The following is an 18,233-nucleotide window of genomic DNA, read 5'->3' as shown; positions in this document are numbered from 1 at the left end:
AGCTGCGCCACTGTGCTGCCCAAAAGGAACGGAAAATGTTGTTAAGGGTTTCACGTTGGTTGATAAATGATAGCTATATTATTGAGTTAAACTACTGGATTTTGTTTGATCTTTTTATTTATGGTGACCTCTGTGGATGGTAATTTTTCTTCTCAAAGAACATAGTTTCAAAATTACTTTTTCTATGAACTTCAGTTTTCAGTCCAATGGCTGTGATAGGAGAGAATGAGAGTTAATGGCTCAGTTCCTATTATATGAATCTCCTCCCTCCTAATGAAAATAGAACTTGGGCAAGTGACCAAAATTGCAAATGAATACTGCTTTTCTGTAGCTCCTGTGTAAACTGAAATGTTTCCGATGAATTACTTGAAATAGTGTTCATGGTTTCATAGTCAAATGTAGTAACTAATTTGTTTATTGCAAAGTCTCAGAGGGTGGTGGTACGAGTGATGAAGTACTTTTGATGCTCCTGTTAACGAAATAGTTGTTGGCTAAGACAACTATTTTGCTTTATCTGGTGTCACTTGAGCTTTTGAATAGATAGATGAGATCCCAGTTTAATTACCACTTTTAGAATGAAGCTATGGAGAATTCCTCAACTGCATTTAATTTGTGTTATTTTGCAACATTCTGCTTCCCTGTGGGCAAAATTCTTACCATTGTGTCAAGCTTGCAATAATTATTTGTCACCTTTACTGTTGGCCTGAGGAAGTGCACTAACAACTTGCTTTGACCTAGCAAAAGTATTTGTCGAGAGGTTGCATTTTTGAAAATCATTCATCTCAAGCATCAACATCTGAAATTTTAAATATTATTACTACAATTATTTTTTCCAAAGTGGACGGATAATACAATTGAATGAATAGGAGCATGGATCCTTTTTACTTCCTCCATTGATGCAGGTCAGCCCTGATCCCAGGGCTAGAACTGCTGATCCTGGTTTAAACTGAAGATAGACACAAAATTCTGGAGTAACTCAGTGGGACAGGCAACATCCCTTGAGAGATGGAATGGGTGACGTTTCGGGTCAAGACCCTTCTTCAGACTGAAAGTCACGGGAAAGGGAAACGAGACATATAGAAGATGATGTAGAGAGATATAGAACAAATGAATGGACAATGATTTAGAAAGAAATAAAACAAATGAATGGACGATGATCTAGAGAGATATAGAGCATTCATTTGTTCTAGGAAAGAACTGCAGATGCTGGTTTAAATCAAAGGTAGACACAAAATGTTGGAGTAACTCAGTGGGACAGGCAGCATCTCTGGAGAGAAGGAATGGGTGATGTTTCTTCAGACTGATGTCAGTGGAGTGGGTGGGACAGAGATAGTATGTAGTTGGAGACAGTAAGACTGGTGGGAGAACTGGGAAGGGGAGGGGATGGAGAGAGAGAAAGCAAGGGCTATTTGAAGTTAGAGAAGTCAATGTTCATACCGCTGGGGTGTGAGCTATCCGAGAGAAATATGAGGTGCTGTTCCTCCCATTCGCAACAAGGACAGAGTTCCTTGTCCTCACCTTCCACCCCATCAGCCGTCGCATACAACATATAATCCGCCAACACTTTTGCCACCTCCAATGGGTTCCCACTACTAGCCTCATCTTCCCATCTCCACTGCTTTCCGCAGAGACCATTCCCTCCGCAACTCCCTGGTCAACTCATCCTTTCCCACCCAAACCACCACCTTTCCCCTGCAACCGCAGGAGATGCAACGCCTGTCCCTTTACATCCGCCCTCGACTCCATCCAAAGACCCTGACAGTCTTTTCAGGTGAGGCAGAGGTTCACTTGCGCCTCCTCCAACCTCATCTACTGATTCTGCTGTTCCAGGTGTCAACATCTGTGCATCAGTGAGACCAAGCGCAGGTTCGGCGATCGTTCGCTCAACACCTCCACTCAGTCCATCTTAACCTACCTGATCTCCCGGTTGCTCAGCACTTTAACTCCCGCTCCCATTCCCAATCTGACCTTTCTGTCCTGGGCCTCCATAGTCAGAGTGAGGACCAGTGCAAATTGGAGGAACAGCACCTCATATTTCGCTTGGGTAGCTTACACCCCAGCGGTATGAACATTGATCTCTAACTTCAGATAGCCCTTGCTTTCCCTCCATCCACCCCCCCTTCCCAGTTCTCCCACCAGTCTTGTCCGACTACATTCTATCTCTATCCCGCCCACTCCACTGACATCAGTCTGAAGAAGGGTCTCGACCCAAAACATCACCCATTCCTTCTCTGCCGAGATGCTGACTATCCTGCTGAGTTACTCCACCATTTTGTGTCTACCATTCATCTATATACTAAAACTCTCGTTTGTTTGCTTGGTTGTTCCTGAACTACAGCCAAAACGGTACTTTGTAGCGTGACAATCTTTGGCCCACTTTACTCACCGTCGTCCATTTGGTGCTAATAGAAGAAGTTTCATTGAAATCGGTGTTATCCTTTTGAAGTTATTCACATTTTAAAGTTTAAATATATCTCCTAGGGAGGGAGGGGGGGAGGATAAAGAGGGTTGAGTAGGATGGAGGGAGAGGGTAGGGGGGAGGGGGATGGGGGGAGGAGAGGAGGAGAGGGGGGGAGGAGAGGAGGAGAGGGTGCTGCACCAATGTAGGAGAGGTTTGGGCCCAACGGGTCCACGGTACCTCTCTACATCATCATCCACATCTCTCTTTCCCTTTCCTGTGACTTTCAGTCTGAAGAAGGGTTTCGAACCGAAATGTCACCCATTCCTTCTCTCAGAGATGCTGCCTGTCTTGCTGAATTACTCTAGCATTTTGTGTCTATTTTTGGCCAGAACTACCTTATTCACTATTAGACTTGCCTCCTGTCCCAGACGCTCAGTGCCTGACTTGCTATCAGCCCAAAATCTATTGCTTTTGTTTTAAATGTTAGGTGGTCACGAAAAAATGGATTGGTAGTTCTCCTTTGCAGTACGTATCTGTCCAAATCTCTCTTCCTGCACACATAACATACATTTGCGCATAAATGAGAACCCTATTGAGTATTTCAGCAAAATAATTCATTGTTTTCTATTTGAAGTCTGAACTTGTGCAATAATCTTTATGATGTTCAAGAGAAAGTCTTTATATCTCACATTTGAAGGAATAACAAATGTTTGCTGATGATTTGATTTATAGACATAAAAGCACTTTATGATCACTTTAGACTTTAAGTGCATGATATTGTACTTTGTATGAATAAAACATGCGCACAAATATGTTGTTGTGGTTTTCTGTGTACTTCAGTTAGTTTTAGAGTAGACTAGACCAAGTGGACCCGTTGGGCCCAAACCTCTCCTGCATTGGTGCAGCACCCTCTCCTCGCCCCCTTCCCCCTCTCCCTCTCTCCCTCCCTCGCCCACCCCTCCCCTCTCCCCCTCCCCCCTCCCCAACTCCATCCCCTTAATCCCCCTTATCCTCCCCCCTCCCTCCCTAGGAGATAGTTTTAAACTTTATAACATGAATATCTTACAAAATATAACACCGATTTCAATGAAACTTCTTCCATAAGCACCAAATGTGAGTAAGGTGGGCCTGAGATGGTGAGTAAGGTGGGCCTGAAATTGTCGCGCTATCATGTACTGTCTTGGCTGTAGTTTAGGAACAAACAAACAAACGAGAATTTTAATATATAGATTTCACTGTAAATTTTGCACCTGGTTTTAGAAGATAAATAAAGGTCTAGATCCAGATAGCAAATGTCAGCAGTTCCAGTGTATCAGTAAATCTGATACTTCCCTGATAATCTGAAGTCCAGCCTTCCAACGTTTATGCTGGGCAACTCGGCTCTGTAATTTTGCAAATATCAAACAAAAAGGAAGATCAGTTAAATTATTTTTTGTTTTAATGATTCCGAAATTTTGAAATTATTTACAGTTTAGTAGCTTTCAAGCATGTTTGCATGTCATACATTCAAAAGCTAATTATTACCATGAGGATATTGCCAAGATTCAAGGGCCTGAGCTATTGGGAGAGGTTGAGCAGGCTAGGACTTTAGAGCAGGAGGATGAGGTTTGATCTTGTGGAAGTGTACAAAATCATGAGAGGAATAGATTGAGTAAATGCACAATCTTTTGCCCATGGTAGGGGAATTGAGAACAGGTTTCAGGTGAGGGGGAAAAGATTAACCTTTTTTACACAAAGGGTGTGGTTGGTGTATGGAACAAGCTGCTGGAGGGGGTAGTTGAGGCAGGTACTATCGCAACGTTTAAGAAACATTTATACAGGTACATGGATAGGATAGGTTCAGAGGCATATGGACCAACTGCAGGCAGGTCGGAAGAATGTAGATGGAACATGTTGGTCGGCGTTAGCAAGTTGGGCCGAAGGGCCTGTTTCCACACTATATGACTCCTTATCACTATTTAAAATGGCAAATTTCTTCTAAAGCAAAGCTTGGTTAAGTTACTAAACTAGAATCCAGAGGCCTGAATCAGGGCAACATGTTGGTATTGCAGGCAGCACAGCTGTCTCATGTCCAGTAAAGTGAGGGCGGCACGGTAGCGCAGCGGTAGAGTGGCTGCTTTACAGCGAATGCAGCGCCGGAGACTCAGGTTCGATCCTGACTACGGGTGCTGCACTGTAAGGAGTTTGTACGTTCTCCCCGTGACCTGCGTGGGGTTTACTCCGAGATCTTCGGTTTCCTCCCACACTCCAAAGACGTACAGGTATGTAGGTTAATTGGCTGGGTAAATGTAAAAATTGTCCCTAGTGGGTGTAGGATAATGTTAATGTACGGGGATCACTGGGCGGCACGGACTTGGAGGGCCGAAAAGGCCTGTTTCCGGCTGTATGTATATGATATGATATGTTCAGCTATGCCCCCCGCCGCTGTCGGTGTGGAGTTTATGCATTTGCCGTGTGACCACCAGGGGGCACCACACGATGGCTGCCTCGCCTACAGTCCGTCCGTCCCTTTCGAACACTTTGTTATTTTTGGTAAGTTTTAAAAGTGTGTGTAAATGTTCTCTGGTTTGTTTTATGTGGGGGAGGGGGTCGGGGGAAACTTTTTTCAATCTCTTACCTTGCCGGAGATGCAATTGTTTTCCGGATCATATCTCCGGTCGCTCTGCGGCCTAACATCGTGGAGCTGATCTTGCCTGGGACTGAATTTGAGCCCCCGCGGGGCGTGGACTTACCATCTGAGCATGCGATTCCTTGCCTGGATCGAAGCTCCAACCGGCCTGCGAACTTTAACATCAGGAGCTCGCAGTCTCGGGTTGAGACCGAGTTGGGAGCTCCAAAAGCCGCACGAAGTTCGACAAGCCCTGACCCGGGGTAGATCGCCCGGTGCAGGGGAGCTGAAATCCCCCCCTCACCCCCGCTGCAGGAGCTTGTTCGCCCCGACGAGGAAGGCCCGCCACCGGCTGCGGGAGTCAAGATCGTCCCGTCAACAGGTTAGAGGCCACCGACCGCTGGAGAACAAAGAAGGGAGAGATTGAACTTTTTTTCGTCTTCCATCACAGCGAGGAATGTGGAGGAGTCACTGGTGGATGTTCATGTTAAAATGTATTTTGTGTGTATTGTTGCTTTTTATTGTTATGATTGTATGGCAAATGAAGTTCCTCGCATGTTGCAAAACATACTTGGCTAATAAAGTATTATTGTGATTGATTATTATGATTGTGACCACTTGGGTTTTCTCTATGTGCCGAATACATGCTGATTGTTATGTTAATTGGTTTCTGTAAATTGCCCCTAATTTGTGTGTGGGGTGGAATAGAGTAGAGAAGAGAAAAGGTAGAGAGATATGGGGGGAACAGGCTTGCTGGGAGAACTGGCAATGACACAAGGAATTTAATGGTTTTGAAATCTTAAGGAAATAAAATACGAAATGTGGATACATCACTGCAATCCATCAATGCAATTTTTAAATTTGGGTATGTAAATAAATCTGGAAAAAGAATAGCTGGCATCAGGAATAGTGATCTCAAAACTACAGGAATACCATAACAAAAAATCTGTCTGTTTCACCATTACCATTCACGGGTTGAAGTTGTTAGGTTACTCTGCTTGGTTGGGCCTGTACGTGACTTTTGCACACCAATCTGGTTACCTCAGTTTGTGGTGATTATAGTTGGACAGGAATTGCTGGTGTTGTTCATATGTCATGAATTAAAATATGAGAAGAAAACTGGCAAAACTGCTGGGCTTTGCTGGATGTCAAAGCTTCTGTTTTGATGTTATGGAATTGGTATTTCACAATCATAATCATACTTTGTCAGCCATGTTTTGCAACATACGAAGAGTTTGCTTTTAGCCTGCTGCTCAGGCTAGTTGTAGTTTTATGAAGCATTTTGTCAGATTTTGAAATATTTAATAATATAATAGATTAGCAGAAGTTGAAAGTAAATTGCTAAGGGATCTCTATTGAGGTTTGAATTCAAGCCTCAAAAGAGAACCCTTAGCAAGCTTGAAACAAAATTGGAAGATTTTTTTTATTGACTGCAATGCCAATCCATAGAGACCAAAATGGAAAATTGTTTGGGAGGAACACAATGCTTAAAAGAACAAATATTACAAAAAACAACTCTTATCATCTTAATTCAATGGTTTATGATTATTATTGTCATGTGTACCAAGGTAGAGTGAAAATCTGTGTTTTGTATGCTAGCCAATCAAATCAGATAATCCTATACATAAATACAATCAAGCCAAACTCAAGTACAACTCGTAGCTAGGTATAGAGGACAGAATAGAGTTCTCAGTATTATGGTGCAATTGTTCCAGAGACAAAGTCCAATATCTGAAATAGGGAGATGGGAGTCAGATTTGCCCTTGCTTTTGGAAGGACCATTCAGAAGCCTAATAAGAGAAGCTGTTGCTGAATACGGTTGTGCGCACTTTCAAGCTTCGATAATAGTTCTGCCCGACAGGAGCAGCGAGAAGAAGGGATGATTGGGGTGGGAAAAGTCTTTGATTATGTTGTCTGCTTTCCTGAATGCCAATTATCACTGATAACTCAAATTACCTATTTCTCTCTTCAGGGACAGCAGCAGTGACAGTGATTCCAGCTCATCCAGCAGCAGCAGTGGCAGTAGTAACAGCTCTTCCAGCAGCAGTTCAAGCAATTCAAGTGGAAGTAGCAGCAGCAGCAGCGGTAGCAGTAGCAGCAGCAGTAGTGGTAGTACTGGAAGCAGTAGTGGGAGTTCCTCTTCAGGACTTAAGGAAAAAAGAGGCAGATCACCAGGAAATCCCAGGAAAAAAGAGGAAAGGCACTTTGAGAGAAGAGACAGAACTGCCTCACATGGGGACCACCGAATGAGGACATCTGATAGAGACAGAAGGAATGAAAGGTCGACTATCAGAGAAGAAAGGCGCTCAGATACCAAACAATCAAGCCGGTCCCAGGAAAAAAGAACGGAGAGTGACAGAAGGCGATGTTCTCCAGAAAGTTCTAGGAAAAATCGTTCAAGGAGTCGTAGTCCTCAAGAGGTTAGGCGAAGATACAGTCCGGATTCAAGGAGCAAAATTGGGGATGATAGGAGCAGAAGACACAGAAGAAAATCTAATAGCTCTTCCCCCAGACAACAAAGGAGGGAATACAGGTCCAGTTCCAGAAGTCCTCGCCGTTCATCAAGGAAAGAGGCTACTACTTCAAAGTACAGCAGTAGATCAGAAAAAGCTGACAGCCATAAAAGAAGTCCAGACAGCAAGGATAGAAGATCAAAGGAAACACGTCCAACCAGTAACAGGAGTGGTTTACAGGTAGATGAAAGTACATATCAAGCACATTCAAGATCAAGGGAATTGCATTCTAGTCTTGATTCAAAGGAGAAAATCAGGGATGGTAGACGTCGAAGATCACCTAACTCGTCTCATAGTCCTCGCAGAGAAGATAATAAAAGTTCCAAGAGTCCTGATTCACATTCTTCAAATGTCAGGCACAAATCCCAGAAAAGTAACAAAATAGAAGAATCTGAATCAGGTAAAAGGAAAGAAGAATGTGTTGTTACACAAGGAAAAACTTCTGAAAGTCCAGACAGTAATGAACCAAGCACCAAATCCCCAAGTTATAGAAAGCAGTCTGCTGATACCTCTGTTAGAGAGTGTTCCCGAAATAACAGTCCTGAAAGTTCAAAACAAAATTCTCCAAGTGTCTCCTCCAGAAGTAGAGGCGATGATCGTGAATGTACTCCTCGAGCACAGCAAGAAAAACCCGGAACTTCATCATGCTCTAGTCCAAAAGAAGCGCAGAAATCAGAGACCGAAAGTCCCAAATCATCACACCATGAAATTCCTGAATTTGAGAAAACCAAAATGGTGCAACCAGATTCTCTGGAAGAAAGTAAAATGCCTGCAGACCAGGAAGAATACAGCCAAGAACCAAGTCCTGACCAAGGAAAAGAAAATTGGCCTGAGAACATACATTCCACAAGCAATACAACTGTAGGCGCTACTCCTACGAGTTTTGAGAAAGATTTGCCTCCAAATGTCTGTAATGAAGAATTGAAAAGTAAAGATCTTGTTTTAGAGAAAGGTAAAAAAGATAGGAGTAGAAATTCTTCTAAAAGTTCAAGACGAAGATCGTCCAGCACATCATCATCATCGTCATCATCATCCTCATCCTCTTCCTCTTCCTCCTCTTCTTCATCCTCATCCTCATCTTCATCTTCTTCAACATCCAGTGAAGAAGATAAAAATGATAAACCTGGTTCTGATTCAGAGCAGCCAACATCACTTCATGACCTTAAGAAGAGAGGATCTAATTCAGAGACATCACCACTGCCTGCAAAGGCCGACAGTGGGAGAGAAAGCCCTGTTGAAAAGGAAGATAGGTTTGAAGATTTTCAGACATCAGCTGAAAAACTAACGCTTTGTCCTGCAGATAGTACCAGAAAAATCCTTTCTCAGAGTCACGGTCCTGTGCAAGACCAATCCCAATTCCCAACTTCGTGTGATAGTGTTTATGGATACCCATTAACTGAGAAGGAAATACAGAGTCCTGATGAAGTATCTTCCAGTGAAAAAAAACATGAATCCGACGCATCAGAATCCTCCCCTTTGCAGGTTACACCTAGTTCTCAAAAAAGTAGAACGTCTCCATCAGACACTGAAAGAGTAGAAGAAAGGAGCTGTCAAAAAGTAAGTCCTGAAAATAAGGAACCAGACAGTACTTTGTCGTCTGATCCAACAGGTGACAAGGGTCTGCAAACTGTAGAAAGCTCTGAAGTGGAAGACTCAAATATCCAAAGTCCACATATCACCAGTCAAAGACAACAGAGTCCCATTTTAGAAAGCATTGATGGAAAGGAAGCAAAGCATCCTCAGAAAAAGCGACAACGATCTTCTTCCTCTGAGAGGAGGGATGGTTTTGGATCTGGATCTGAAAGTCCTGGTGCACCTCCTCACAAGATAAAATCCAAGTCGTGCAGTCCAGTTTCTAGTTTGAAGAAGTTATCAGGACGTTCTAGGTCATCTTCACCCAAAGCACAGGATGAAGAGAGCAGAAAATCAAGGGATAATTCAGGTACAGTGACTTTGGACTGTAATTCAATACGTTACGCTTACTTCTGTAACCGAAATCTATCCCCTGGTACAATGGGCTTAAATTTGGTTCAACACATTGATGTGATATATTCTCTGCACCAGATAATATAAAGTGGTGCAACTGGTAGAGTTGCTGCCTTAAAACGCCAGAGAACTGGGTTCCATCCTGACTACAGGTGCTGTCTGCAGGGAGATTATATGTTCTCCTTGTAACCATATGGGTTTTCTCTGGGTTCTCCGGTTTTCCCCCACAATCCAAAGACACAATGCAGGTTGCCAGGTTAATTGGTTTCTGTAAATTCAGTGAAAGTGAGATAACATAGGGTGAATGGGTGATTGTTGGTCAGCATCACGCAAGCTGTATCACTAAATTTTAAACGTCATAGAGACCTACATGGAGCTCAGTTGCGGCACAACTTTAAAAAAATAAATATCATTGCAGGAGTCAATTCAGAAATTAAATTGCTGAAAAGTTTTGGCTAAGTATATAATTACTGCATTATATTACATGCTTTAGACAGGTTGTTCTTTAATGATCCTGGCATTTACACTTCTGTTTAAAACTTTGTTAATGGCTGCTTCATCACAAAATGTGCTGAGTCATAGCCTTTCCTCTTTGAACTGTGAGATAACTCTCAGTCAGCTGCTTTATTTGAATTTAGGCAATGCATATATTTATAATGTTGAATTGATAATAATGGGCTCTGCATTGCCAACATTTTCTTCCAGGTAATTTTTTCCCCCCAGTCATTCATGAGTTTGAATGTTCTGTTTTCTTTCTGTGATTACTTATCTCAGATTATGTGTAAATTCTGCTGTGCTGTGAGCTCTTGCAATGAGCAGGACATGAAATCTTGATCTGGAGTTGTCATCATTTGTCCAGTCGGATAGATTTATTTAAAATATGCCTCTGGTGTGGTACTGATGTTTCATGTTCAATATGAACACCAGGTGGCTCCAGGGTTTGAACAACTGAGTTCTAGGTTGGATGATGTATATATTTTTTATAAACTTTAAATTTATATAATGCCATTTAGCTTGATCATCACAGCACATTTCATCTCTTCTACCTGCCTCATTCCTAGTTACAAAATAATTATGTGATGTCCTTCAGCAACGTGACATGTGAGAGAATGAAAATCTAAATATTTGTATCAACTTCCAAAATTCATTTCTTAACCTTCAAGTCATCATTAACACCATCAGGTTGATTGGTACATTGCTTAATACTCATATATCTTCTTAGCGTGGAGAAATCACCAGGCTGGGGAAAGCTGTATGAGCAGAAGAGAAGATAGCAGCTTCCATCACATCCAGCAGGAAGGCAGAAGGAAGACCGTAGCTAGTATCTAGTTGATCTGTCAGCATGTAGAGTATCTGCTGCAACGTTCTCGCTCAGCAGCCAAGGTGCCCCAAATGTCAGTGCAAAGCAACCACACTGCTCAGTCCAGCCTTCTCAGGCTGCCTCAGTGGTTCATTCTACACTGATCCATCAACATTTGATGACCCATTTCTCCTGCTCACACACCTGAGACTTGTGCCAGTTTCCATGTAGTATGATACTCAGATCTGTTTCTATCACAGCATTTTATAGTCTCAGCCCATTTAAATAATAATTTGCCTTTTCGTTTGCCTTCCCAAACTGGATAACATTACTTGTGTGTTGCTTCAGTTTATAAAACCTCACCTTTATTGTAGATTGTCAGCCACAACCTGCAAACTAGTAATGGGTACTCACATTTCTTAAAATATTAATGCAATGGGAAAATGCACCTTTGTTATCCAATCTCTGTCCTTAAGATGATGTGTGGTATTTGATAAAGAAATTAAAGAATACTTCAGGAAAATTAAAGAAAACCACTATAAAATGGAGTTGGGCTGAACTTAGATAATTTGAAATTATTTGCTAGGATTGTAGAATTAGCACGTTGAGATTAGTAGAATGTTTTAAAGTTTATTTGGGGTATACAGTGCCCTCCATAATGTTTGGGAGAAAGATCCATCATTTATTTATTTGCCTCTGTACTCCACAATTTGAGTTTTGTAATAGAAAAAAATCACGTGGTTAAAGTGTTCATTGTCAGATTTTAATGAAGGCCATTTTTATACATTTTGGTTTCACCGTGTTGAAATTACAGCAGTGTCTATACACCTCCCCCCCCCCCCCCCCCCCCCCCCCCATTTCAGAGCACCATAATGATTGGGACACAGCAATGTCATGTAAATTAAAGTCGTCATGTTTTGTATTTTGTTGCATATCCTTTGCATGCAATGACTGCTTGAAGTCTGTGATTCATGGACATCACCAGTTGCTGGGTGTCTTCTCTGGTGATGCTCTGCCAGGCCTATATTGCAGCCATCTTTAGCTTATGCTTGTTTTGGTGGCGAGTCACCTTCAGTTTTCTCTTCAGCATATAAAAGGCAGGCTCAATTGGGTTCAGGTCGGGTGATGTTGCACTCCAAGAACCACATGGTCCTTCACAAATCAGTCAACTAATTCCAATGGCAAGGGAACCAAGACGATTGGCGCTGATAGATCTGTTGCAGCCTTCATCCGCCTTCACAGCCGTTGAGTTCAAGATAACTTTGTCCGCCTGGTCCGCTGTTGAAGTCTTGAAGGTTGGATTGTTCTTAGTCTGGACCCTCATCCTCGACCATGGGTGACCCTACCAGCTAGTGCTTCCGACAGCATCGCTCTCGGAATCATGGGGGCACGCAAGCCTCTTCACCACGACAAGGTGAACAATCCGAAGCGGGCCAGGCCTGAATTGCAGCCATCTTTAGCTTATGCTTGTTTTGGGGGCTGGTCCCCTTCAGTTTTCTCTTCAGCATATAAAAGACATGCTCATTTGGGTTCAGATCGGGTGATTGACTTGGCCACTCAAGAATTAACAATTTTTTAGCTTTGAAAAAACTCCTTTGTTGCTTTAGCATTATGTTTGGGATCATTGTCTTGCTGTAGAATGAACCGCCGGCCAATGAGTTTTGAGGCATTTGTTTGAACTTGAGCAAATAGGATGTGTCTATACACTTCAGAATTCATTATGCTACTTCCATCAGCAGTTGTATCATCAATGAAGATAAGTAAGCCAGTTCCTTCAGCAGCCATACAAGCCTAGGCCATAAAACCCCACCACCGTGTTTCACAGATCAGGTGATATGCTTTGGATCTTGGGCAGTTCCTTCTCTCCTCCATACGTTGCTCTTGGCATCACTCTGATATAAGTTAATCTTCGTCTCGTCTGTCCACAAGACCTTTTTCCAGACTGTGGTTGCTGTTTTAAGTACTTCTTGGCAAACCGTAACCTGGCCATCCTATTTTTGCGGCTAACCAGTGGCTTGCATCTTGCAGTGTAGCCTATGTATTTCTGTTCATGAAGTCTTCTGCGGACAGTGGTCATTGACAAATCCACACCTGACTCCTGAAGAGAGTTTCTGATCTGCCGGACAGGTGTTTGGGGATTTTTCTTTATTACAGAGAGAATTCTTCTGTCATCAGCTGTGGAGGTCTTCCTTGGCCTGCCAGCCCCTTGGCGATTAGTAAGCTCACCAGTGCTCTCTTACTTCTTAATGATGTTCCAAACAGTTGATTTTGGTAAGCCTGTTTGGCTGATGTCTCCAAAAGTTCTATTCTTATTTCTCAGTCTCATAATGGCTTCTTTAACTTTCATTGGCACAACTTTGGTCCTCATGTTGATAAATAGCAATGAAGGTTTCCATAGGTGATGGAAAGACTGGAGGAAAGACTAGGTGCTGAGAGCTCTCTTATATCTGTATTAAGGAGGCAATTAAACAAACCTGAACAATTACAAGCACCTGTGAAGCCATATGTCCCAAACATTATGGTCCCTGAAATGTATAAACACAGCTGTAATTTCTGCATGGTGAAACCAAAATGGATAAAAAATGGCCTTTATTAAAATCTGACAATGTGCACTTTAACCACATGTGATTTTTTTTTTTTCTATTATAAATCTCAAATTGTGGAGTACAGAGGCAAATAAATAAATGATGGGTCTTGGTCCTAAACATTTTGGAGGGCACTGTATATCCAATTTTACTTTATTATTCAAGGAGTGTGAACATTTTGCTTCTACTTTAAAACAACTAAAATTGTGATGTAAAAATGTGATTGTCTCAAATTTTGTCAGGCATAGAAATGGCTGAAAACGTACTTCAGGATGAGAGAGAAACTGTCCCTGCCAGTGAAGTCCCTGATAATTTGGAGAATCCTGAGACGATTGGAGATGGGGAGCTTTCAAGTAGCTCAGACAGTGAGGAAAGTGCAGCCAGCAGTGGTACAGCTGTCCAAAAAATGAAAAGCAGCGTGGTACAGATACAGGTAAGGTAATTTAGCTAATATATATGTTTTAAGGCAATAGGTTTATTTAAATATTTTTTATTATAGAACTGCAATTGTATTTTTCACGTGTTCTTTGAATAAGGTTTATTTTTCCTTACTACCAGATCAATTTAAAATTGATATCTTGGCATTCTCTGAACCACAAAGCAATTCCAGTAAAGGTCAAATTCCTGAGTGACCTGGGCATGTGCTTGCATCATTGCCATGCTGAACTGCTGCTGGCTATATCAAAATAACAGCCTGTTGATAACACTCGATGGGAAATTCTTGACAGCTGATCCACTCAGCACAGTGGGATGGTAATGAATATGAACTCAAGAAGAAGGGTCTCGACCCGAAACGTCACCCATTCCTTCTGTCCAGAGATGCTGCCTGACCCGCTGAGTTACGCCAGCATTTTGTGTCTACCTTTGATTTAAACCAGCATCTACAGTTCTTTCCTACACATGAACTCAAGCTATTTACCTAATGATTTTAAACGTGTATGTGAACTACAAACTTGGTGAAACTCCAGCCAAAGACATTTTATGGTCCCAGTACAACCTTCCACTTACCCCCACACACCTCCAATCCATGACCAGCTAGCTCCTTTTCCTTCTGACTTGATTTTAGTTGATCGTTTGCTTTGTGAAATACATATATTAATGTCAGAATAATAAGGCTGATTTGTTTAATTGTTTCTACAACTTTAATATTATTTATATCATCATAGCTCAACTCAAACCAGGAGCGGGTAGACAGCCACAGTCCACGTCAAAGAAGCTCTTCTCCTGAGCACAGGTAAAGTTGGACCTTGTAGCTTACTTAGGAATGTGTTTGTTAACCTAAATACTTAATGTAACACATTTTCATCTTTTGATCCAAATTCCTCATGCCTGTAATTTTGAACCAAAAACAGATGGAGACGTATCTTTCTGCTGGTAAATACCTTGCATTAGCAAAATAAACTTGATAAGAGGACAGATTCCAAACATGGTTTTAAAGCTCCTTTCTAGGTCAGTTGGGATATCAAAGCTTTGGTAGTATAAGATTAAATCACAAAAGAAGTGTGAAACCTGAAAGATGCAAATGGAGCCCAAAATAGGTAAGAATATGAAATGTCATATTCAAATCCTGCTAGAAAGCAAATTAATAACTTTAATATAAGTGATATACAAACTTAAAATGAACTGAAAGGCTTTGGAAATAAATAACATTTCAAAGATGTGTCATTTATCTCAAGTACTTGACAAGTGATGTGACTTGAGATACTGTTAAGCAATGTGAAGAGCGTAGCTGACTGTGGGGAGTTTGAAATGGGCAACATGGCAGCTACAAACCAATTCACCTTAAATCAAAAATAAGAATTTGTTGTATGGTATCTGAGGAACCACTGATTCAAAAAAGAGGACACATTCCAAAAATCAGGGCAATCATAGTACTTGTATCAAGGGGTTCTTCACATTTTAATCAATGCTGAAACACAAATGAACTTTTAACTGGAGCAATGACAGTGAAAGAACTGCGATCATTTAAAGAGATCTAAACATCTCGAGCTAGATGAATGACTGTTTTACGGATATACCTATTGATCAGCAGCTAATTGTTGGCAGCCCCATGATTTGCAGAATATTTTCTATGGCTTTCCTTCCTCTTGAGGATATCACTAGGCAAGAATTCAGAGAATACATTGAAATGCAGATTGATTCTCAGAAATTTTCAGTTTGATTGCCTTCATCAATACAAATCTGATCCTGAGCGGAATAGTTTCTTTTGATGGCTTAGTATTCCTGCAAGTTATAAATTAACGGACAATCAACCAGTGATAATCGTACGTGGTTCTGCAAACTTGTTTACATTTTTCATGACAGGCAATTGAAAGTAATTACTGTCGAGGATGCTCTTCCATAAATTATCAGAAAAATATGATTGTTAATTGGTCTTTTTTTTCTCAGACGCAAAGGTCGTGAAAGATCAGGATCAAGATCCCCAAGAAATACCAACAGGAATACCTATGACAGAAGACCATCCAGCAATGGCAGACATAATGATAGAAAATTACAGTCTAGGTATTTAATTCAAACTTTGCATTACTAAGTCAATAACTGACATAATAAAAGGCTCTTCGTTCCATAGTCTGTTCCTATAGTTCACTAGCAGCATAACAGTATTACACTGATAATCTAATACTCTAGTAATCTGGTAGTACAAGACTATTAGATTTTCTGGACAATTGGATATTATTTGCTATTAATACCCCTGCTCACTTCTAAGATGTTGCACAGTAGTAAACTTTCTAGCGAATAATGAATTTCAAGGGTGTGAAGGGATCAGAATCCTGAGAAGCAGATGCTGAACCATTAGGATTTCTCAGGATTTCTTATGAGCTGAATAAACAGCTTCATATCAATACTGATCTTTGTAATGCTACCACAAAGTATTTATCTACAAATTATTGCAGCCTAACGTGACATGCACGGTGTCCTGACATAGAATTGTCACAGAACTTCTCGCAAAACCAGGCAGTGTGTTTCCTATTTAATTCAATCTCTTGATTCTAATTGTTAAGGCAGTTTTCAATCCACCTTGTTAATTTGTTTATCTTTTAAGAATCCTGCAAGTGACATTCATAGTCAAATGCCCTTGAAAAGTTTAGATGAGACTTTCCAACTAATTTATTTTGGCTTGTAGCAGATTAATGAAACAAGACCTTTTATTTCAAAATCTATGCAATTAACATAGGTTTCTAACATTTCCCCTCCATCACCCTAGAAAGTCATGTTTTATGCAGAATTATGTATCTGGAATTTTAAATGAACTAACAGTTGCAAAGCTGATTGTACGAAAGGTCATTTTCTGCATAACTATTTTGATTTAATCACCTTGAAATATGTCTATGGATATATGGGCTGGTTCATCTTATTTGATGGTTTATATTGTTTATAGGCAAATAGAAAAATATGTTGCGTGAACTAGTATTACTTTGTCCATCCATGGCTTTCCAGTGGAAGTTTTGCCATTTGGCCACGGCATTTTTTTAGTTGTTGAGTAAGTTAAGTACATTTGAAGAACTGAAACGTGCAAAATCTGGACCTGATAACATCACTACTATTGGGAGAATTTCATCACGTTCACAAGAAATACTTGAGAGAAATATGTTGGAGTGTTTTAATTTGATCAAAGACAACTGGGGAGGTTGTGGAGAGATTTTGTGAAGCTGTTCAGAGACAAGGACATTTTTTATTGAGCAAATAAGTGAAACAGCTAACACTGACAAAAGAGCAAGTAACCAGAGGAAAGATATGATCATTAACAAAGGAAGCAGGTGTGAATTACAGTTTGCAAGACAGGTGGAAGCAGGTTTAATATGAACCTGCAAATGAAAATAAGATAAATAAAAAAGATAAACAAAGTTCAAAGGTTTCAGAAAGAGCAAGAAAGTGGCTCTGATTGGAATTTATTTTTATAGAACACATTCATTGGCCAAATTGTTCTTTCTGTGCAGGACAGTTCACCAATGTCACAGTGTATTTTTGAGGAGAGTTTTCAAGTATCGCCTTAAGAACTTATAATACAAAAATGTCATTATAATTGGGATAGAAATTTGGGTTTTGTGGACACGGTTAATGAGCTGATATGAGATGTATATTTTGAATGGACGAGAATTGTTTATTTTAGAGGTAGAGACAAAGAGAGCCACATGAACATAGATCGTGAATCGGACCACAAGAAGAGAACAAAATCGCCATCACCGATAACAAGAAATAAAGATGATTTCAATCAGAGCTCCTCTGAACCACCATTGAAAAAGAAAAAGGCAGAATTGGATCCTATTTTAACACGGACAGGTGGAGCGTACATTCCTCCTGCACGACTGAGAATGATGCAAGAACAAATTGCAGACAAAAGCAGGTAAGCTGAAAATTGTCAAGATCTGTTTTTCTAATTTGTTTACTGTAGGGCAGTGAATAAATCTGGTATTTCATGTCTGATTTTTACACTCCTATTTGTAAAACTTTATTTTCTTTATTTATGTCTTTATTGTATGGTTCTCAATGCTTCTGCCCTTGAGAACAGTTCCTCTTTATGAGCTTTCTTAACTTTTGAACATCTTGGTCAACTTAACTTACAACTGCAACCAAGAGAGCAATCCTTCTGCTTTCGTTTATAAAGCATAAGATCCTAAATGCTGTGGGCATGTTCTCAACCTGCTCTGACTCCTTGGAATCGGGGCTTGCATATGTTCAGGTCTTTGTTTTTGAAAGTCCCATAGAATTGCACCCATTGTATTCTGTTGCCCCAATTAATTCTTCCCATGAAAACGTATCACTTCATACATTTCTCTGTTCAATGCCCATGCATTTTGCCACCTTTTCAAAATTTGTCACTGAAGTCTTAGACAATAGA

General features: G+C 40.8%; 1 protein-coding gene across 1 annotated transcript in view; it reads left to right on the top strand.

Annotated features, from left to right (window-relative positions):
- cwc22 (CWC22 spliceosome associated protein) overlaps positions 1–18,233 on the top strand; it is a 78,554-nt gene that overhangs the window by 15,849 nt on the left and 44,472 nt on the right. Inside the window, exons 2-6 of the mRNA XM_078404028.1 lie at positions 6,982–9,464; positions 13,636–13,826; positions 14,560–14,627; positions 15,782–15,895; positions 17,505–17,738. Coding sequence (XP_078260154.1) covers positions 6,982–9,464; positions 13,636–13,826; positions 14,560–14,627; positions 15,782–15,895; positions 17,505–17,738 — 3,090 coding nt within the window. The remainder of the gene's footprint in view (positions 1–6,981; positions 9,465–13,635; positions 13,827–14,559; positions 14,628–15,781; positions 15,896–17,504; positions 17,739–18,233) is intronic.

The sequence above is a fragment of the Rhinoraja longicauda genome, chromosome 8 (assembly GCF_053455715.1).
Source record: "Rhinoraja longicauda isolate Sanriku21f chromosome 8, sRhiLon1.1, whole genome shotgun sequence".
Classification (NCBI taxonomy): Eukaryota; Metazoa; Chordata; class Chondrichthyes; order Rajiformes; family Arhynchobatidae; genus Rhinoraja; species Rhinoraja longicauda.
This window is presented reverse-complemented; position numbering and strand designations above follow the sequence as displayed.